This window comes from Alligator mississippiensis, chromosome 8 (assembly GCF_030867095.1).
Source record: "Alligator mississippiensis isolate rAllMis1 chromosome 8, rAllMis1, whole genome shotgun sequence".
Classification (NCBI taxonomy): domain Eukaryota; kingdom Metazoa; phylum Chordata; order Crocodylia; family Alligatoridae; genus Alligator; species Alligator mississippiensis.
This window is the reverse complement of record NC_081831.1, coordinates 12,168,770-12,174,658: the sequence shown is the minus strand read 5'-3', so window position 1 is coordinate 12,174,658 and position 5,889 is coordinate 12,168,770. Positions and strand designations below refer to the sequence as shown.

General features: G+C 47.4%; 1 protein-coding gene across 1 annotated transcript; it reads right to left on the bottom strand.

Moving 5' to 3' along the window:
• Positions 1 to 848: 848 nt before the first annotated feature.
• MRPL58 (mitochondrial ribosomal protein L58) lies at positions 849 to 5,344 on the bottom strand. The gene is made up of 6 exons (XM_014601788.3): positions 5,145 to 5,344; positions 3,894 to 3,930; positions 2,900 to 2,959; positions 2,066 to 2,148; positions 1,775 to 1,944; positions 849 to 1,086 (listed from the first exon to the last, which is right to left on the bottom strand). The coding sequence occupies exons 1-6, from the start codon at positions 5,304 to 5,306 to the stop codon at positions 1,002 to 1,004; spliced, it is 597 nt and encodes a 198-aa protein (XP_014457274.1). The 5' UTR covers positions 5,307 to 5,344; the 3' UTR covers positions 849 to 1,001.
• Positions 5,345 to 5,889: the final 545 nt, after the last annotated feature.

Sequence of the window (5,889 nt, the reverse complement as noted above, 5' to 3'; positions counted from 1 at the left end):
TTGTACAATATTAGCATTGTTAAGGGAGCACTTGCATATGATTTGCAAGATAAATCCAGAGATTTCATGTAGGAATCCATAGCATCAAAAACAGTCTGACCTATTGTGGGCTTTCTAAGTTCTCTGCAACAGAAGAACTGCTTTTATTTTTCCATAGTCAAAGACCAAGTGAAAGCTAAGAGCTGGCATTTTTGGAGGGATCTGTTGAGTCCAGTGATGGGTGCCTTGAGTCTAAAGAGGTTGAAAGCCACTGGCCTAGATACTCCTGCTTCTGATAAACGTTTACCCTGACAGTTTTTTATAAATTAACTTTTAAACATATGCAACACTTTATTCATGGATGAGAACTAACCTTGACAGAACTAGATGAGTTAGAACTAGTTAAAAAGATGCACTAAACCCAAAAGAAAAAAAATAAATTAGAAGCTTTCTTTTTCTGATGCTAATGTTTAAATAACATCTATGAGATTTCTTGGTCCATCATCCATTTATTGTATTGTTTGTTGTGCCCGTGATAATTCTTCCAAGCAGTTTTTGCTTGTAGGAAAGAGAGACTGGAGTGCCAGGTCTGTCTGTATCTTGCTAACGCTTTCTGCTATTTAAATCTCCAAACCCGTGACTTTTGGCTCAAAGACTGATATTATTACTTGCATCTTCAGTTGCAGAAGCTGTTCTCATATGACCACAGAAGGATTAATGATAGGAGCATAGGGAACTAAAAGAAGTTATGGTAGGTGGTAAAAGCCTAACCATCTACTTTACCCTAAAACTTGGGCAACAGCTTTTTTTGCCAGCTTAATATTCTTCAGTTATAGCGAAAATTCTGGTTTTACTATGTACAAAAAGCAGATGTTTAAATACTTTATTTACATTTTTTGAGAAACAACCCCCCCCACACACACACATTTTAAATGTAGTTCACAATGCTATCTATCATCCTTTTCAGCTTCCAGGGGAACCACTTTAAAGAGGATATCAAGGGAATTCTTTCCAAGCTGCTTTCAGTCAAAGTCTACTCTCCTATCTTGTTTTAGGGCTGAGCGAAGCCTTTTCTGTCGTAGTCGTTCGCGATTCATTTTCTCCACCCTAAAAACACAGTGAGAAAATACCTCAGTCTACTCAGGAACATTTAAAGCCAGCTACTGTGTTCACTATTTGTATCAGCATGGGGCACACAGTGTTAAGCACTGTCCACACACACCAAGGCAGGCAAACTCTGAGCCTTCTATATTATTTAAGAAAGCAGCTGAACTTCACTAAGTTCAACTGCCTTAAAAGGGGTAAACAAGTTTCTAGTCTAACCCCCAAACAAGATCATCAGGGTCAGTAAAGTTCTAGATTCCTTCAATCAAGAACAGCATTACACTTTTGGCTATAGATATTTGCCTTCTGGTAGAGCATTAGGTACTGGTCCACGCGTGTGGAAATAGGCATCAGATTCTGATATCCGGTGATCTGATCCCTTATGCCAAATCCTATTATGGTGAATGATGCATTACAAGAGATGCTTTGAAACACTTTTGATCCATAGCTCACAGTAAAGTGCACATGTTAGAACCAGGTAACAAGACCAGCAGTTTAAACGAATGGCATCCTGTCACAGCCCCTCACAGACCTTCCTAGCATTAATCAATTTTCTTTCTTGCCCATCATTGGGGTCGAGAACATTTTAAAAGTTTGAAGGTTTAAACCACCTGCAAACTCAAAACTAGACTGAATAACTGGATTAGGTCTACGTGGATTTAAAGTGCAGCTCCCTTTCTGTTTCTTTTACCTGGCTATGAGCATCTCGGAAGTCTCCTTGCATTTCACTTGAGGCTTCTCTGTGGCCACTAGAATCATGTCTCTAATCTTTTGCAAACAATCAGCCCGATTCTTCATTTGGTAGCGGCTCGCTTCGGAGCTTACAATGAGATCACCTGATTTACTGATCTTATTCTTGTGCTGAGGACGAGAAAAAGGAAAAATAATTAACCGCAAGTCCTCGGTTCTGTTTTTGCCTTTCCTGGTCTGAAGAATGTAAAATTTCCCAAACTATGTTTGGGAGGGAAAGGCTGACAATTACCAGCACAGCCATCTTCTGCCGCACATCTTCTGGAATCCAGTCAGCTGATGCCAAGTGGAATCTAACTTCTGCTTTGCTGTTTACTGTAAGTGAAAAAGAAGAGTGGGTTGTTTCACTAAAGCAGTTCACTTGAAGCACCCTCTCACAGAATGAGTAATCAAAAGCAGCTGCTGCTGTTGACATCCTGATTCCAGTGCAAGCAGTTTGCAGGAGCAGATAGCGGTTAATAACTGTACTCTTGTTCTGCTCAAATTACTCCACAGTTAAAGAAAAACAATCCAGGTATTTCTACAGACTCCTGAAGAATAGGAAGTGTGAAATAAATTCTAACTTCTAGTTCCCATAATACAAGGAAGAAGTTATTTATTTAAAGGGAAACAGCCAGATAGAACTGGATATAATAATTCTTTCATTCTTCGAAAGTTTAAAAAATAATGTACTTTTGACTACAGTATTTAGGATATCGACTTTTCATGCGTCTTAGCCTGTTCAATGAAAGCGTATTGGCGTGTTTCATGTTCAGTCTCTTGGGAACTATCATAGTGCAATGATCAGGCTGAAAACAACATAGAGGAGCTGGAAGCAAAATCATTTCCACTGGATTAAGTCAGTCACATGTGTTGCCATCAGCATCCAGTTTTGCAAAGGCTCCTTCTTGCAAAACCAAAAGGGTACACTGACTTTGACTCAAGTATCCCTTTAAATTCTTAACGGTCATGGAAAGTAAGAGGCCAGTGTCTTCAGTTTGATGAGAATTGTATTTAAACTAGAAAGCAGTAGCAATAGCAACATTTGGTATGCTGCTGTTAGGTAGTGCCGCTATATTTTCTGTACCTTTGTTAACGTTCTGGCCTCCAGGGCCGCTGCTCCGGCAATAGGAAATGGACAACCTATCTGGAAGATAACAATGGAGATGTATTTAATCCACAGCAACATTGACTCCTAGTCACAGTGAAGCAGAGAAAAGGAAGATCTAAACTGGTGCTTGGGAACCCCAGCCCGAAAGAACAGTATTAACTCAGAAGCCATGCTGATTTTCTCTGATGGAGCCTGATAGAGTTTCTCAAGTGCACGGACAATTGCAACACACATGCTTGGATGTTTCTATGCCCAGGCTCCTGTTCTGTTTCAAAGAAATGCAACCAGAGATTAAATACTCACTTAAGGCTTGATCCCAAACCCTACTGAAGTCAGGGGGAAGACGACTCCCATTGACAGCAATGGGGTAAGATCAGGCTGTCAGTTCTTAAACTGAATGTTTTGAGAATTCCCTTTACAGCTCTCTCTCACTTGAGTTCAGGAAGCCTGGGACCAGGGTAAGTAATATTTTCAGTTTCAGAGTTTTAGTCCTAGTCTCTCTATTTTCTGATAAGTTTGTGTTTCTCTTGAGTCCTACTTAGCCAAGTAATTCTGAATTGTAATTGCCTGCCTGCATTATTTCCCTCATCTCTCCCATTTTCTGTTATCATGCAGACTCTCTTCCAGTCTGTGCTATAAGGTACAAAATAGAGGTGCTGCTCCCACTCTATCATTCTGTCACTTCCCTCTAGTGTAATTATCATCCATTCATCAGTGCATCTTGTGCACACCATTTGCTGTACAATCTATTCCTTTCCTTAATTGGCAGATTTCCAGTGCTAATGGAAGCTGTGGTCTTAGCAAAGTTAATGCTTTGCTAATGATTTACCACCATTTGCTTTTTACACAGGTAACTGAACTCCCTCGAGCCCTAAAAATAGTCTGATTGATTTACTAGAAGCTATCAAAAGAACTTCACTGAAAGCATTTTGAATAAAGAAAAGACATTTCTCCTATGTACTTGACTTACCCACAGGAATATCAGGGATGGTTTGTTGGGTCTGATCCTATAAAAGACACGTGATTAAGCAACTGTGGCCTGATGATAAAGCAAGAATTTGTGCTCTAAAATTCATGTAAAGAGCCCAGGTTAAGTGTATACATAAGTGTATAAATGATTGGACTGTAATTATCTGCTCATCCGCTGTGTGGTCTAAAGTGCATATTCTCTTTTTTTTTTTTTTTTCTTGTTAAGAGATGTGCTCACACTGTGTAGCCCAGATACTGCCCTACGCAGTGGTGCTCAATCTTTTTGCCCCACGGGCCAGCCAAGTGGTATGGAGCTGACCTGCAGGCTGAAATAAGCCCTGCATGCTAAGATCGGGACCTGCATTATCCCTGTGGGATGGAATTGAGCCCTGGGGCCTCGTCCTGCCCCTACTTGGACCCTGTGTGCCAAGATCAGGGCCTGTCTACTGAGATCAAGTCTACCCTACCCTGCATGCTGGGACTGGGTCCCCATACCACCCCTGCGACCAGCATCAGGGCATCGGGACCCCGTGCTGCCCCTGCATGCATGCCCTCTGGCCTGAGGGGGCTCGCTGCGGGTCCAGAAGCTTGTCAGCTGGGAAGTGATGCTGTCACGCCCCGGCCACCGAATTTCTGGACCTGGGGACAGCCCCGCAGCCAGATCATGTGGTGCCAGGGGCTGTATCCGGCCCGCGGGCCAGGTATCGAGCACCTGTGCTCTACAGCCGCCTTCTCCCCAGATCTTTTCCAGCTAGATGCTTTTTGCTGTTGTTTCTGGGGTCGGCTGTCAGCCCTGCCAGGCACTTCTCACGTGTTGGTCTAGTTGGGCCTCATCCAGGCCCTAGATTGTGGGGCCCCGTCTCGTCACCAGGATCCGTTGCAGACTCAGGGCTAAGCTCCCTGCCTCTGACAGACGCGTCTGTCACTGCAGCCCCCATTATCCGGTAATGCCCGGGCTAATGCAGGGTCTCCTCCCTGCTCAGTGCCAGGCTCCAGCTCTGTTCAGAGCCCAGCCCCCGCAGGTGCAAGTACATCCTGCTGACCTCCCAGGAGACACCTAAAGGTGGGTGCTGCGGGACCAGGCTGCCCTGGCACCTCCCTGCACCCACCCCTGGGCAGGGTGCAGCAAGGCAGGAAGCACAGGGTCACTTCCTGCCCCCAAGTGCCCCGCCCCTGCTCCCAGGCCCCGCCCCAGCCCCGCCCCCTGCGGATGTGGCGCCTCCCCTTCCTGTCCCCCCCCCATCCCGCTCACCCCGTCTTGCTCCGTCGCGTCGCCGCCGCCCTGCGCCGGATAGAGCTTGTCCAGGCTGTACTGGCTCTGGTACGCGCCGGCGGCTCGGGCGGGGGCCGGGGCGGGGGCGCGGAAGAGTAGGGGCGCGGCCCGACCCAGGCCCCACAGCACGCGCGCCGCCATCTTGGTCGCGGCCGCGTCCCCCTTGTCGCGTCCGGCCGGAAACCAGGGCTGCGTCGCAAAGTTTCCGCAGCGAGTCCCTCCTCCCCCGGCCCGGCCTCCGCCCCGCGTGACGTCACCGCGCGCGCTGACGTCGGCGGGAGGCACGCGCTTTGCAGTTCAGTATGCTGACGTGGCAGCGCAGTGGCGCGGCTTCGGGGTGGGGTGGGGGAGGGGCAGCTCCTTGGCTTCCACTTAGAGGGGCCGCGGCGTGGCAGTGACGTCACGGAGCGGTGAGGGGCGTCTGCAGTGTCGTAGCTAGGGGAGGCGTGACGTCATGACGCTGACACCGCCGCCTGCGGGCAGTGGCCGTGCCCCCCCAGCCTCCGGGGCACACGTTCATGCCAGCTCCTATCCGTGTGGCCTGCTTTGGGCGCTGGGTTGGGGCCACTGGCTGGATCCAGCCTGCGACTGGGCCGGGCACTGCCCGTCTGACCCATCAGGGAACAAGGTTGAGCACCGCTGGTCTAGAGCGTTAAGGAAAACAGCAGTTAATACAAAACTTGGGTATTGGGAACACTGGGACTATACAGTAATAGCTTCGGTC

What these genes read in the sequence shown, in the direction of transcription:
- MRPL58 (XM_014601788.3), bottom strand. Translation starts at nt 5,306, where the DNA reads ATGGCGGCGCGCGTGCTGTGGGGCCTGGGTCGGGCCGCGCCCCTACTC. An exon ending in AGGCCAGAACGTTAACAAAG is followed by an intron (nt 2,149 to 2,899) that starts GTACAGAAAATA and finishes TTTCACTTACAG; the next exon opens with TAAACAGCAAAGCAGAAGTT. An exon ending in GGCAGAAGATGGCTGTGCTG is followed by an intron (nt 1,945 to 2,065) that starts GTAATTGTCAGC and finishes TCTCGTCCTCAG; the next exon opens with CACAAGAATAAGATCAGTAA.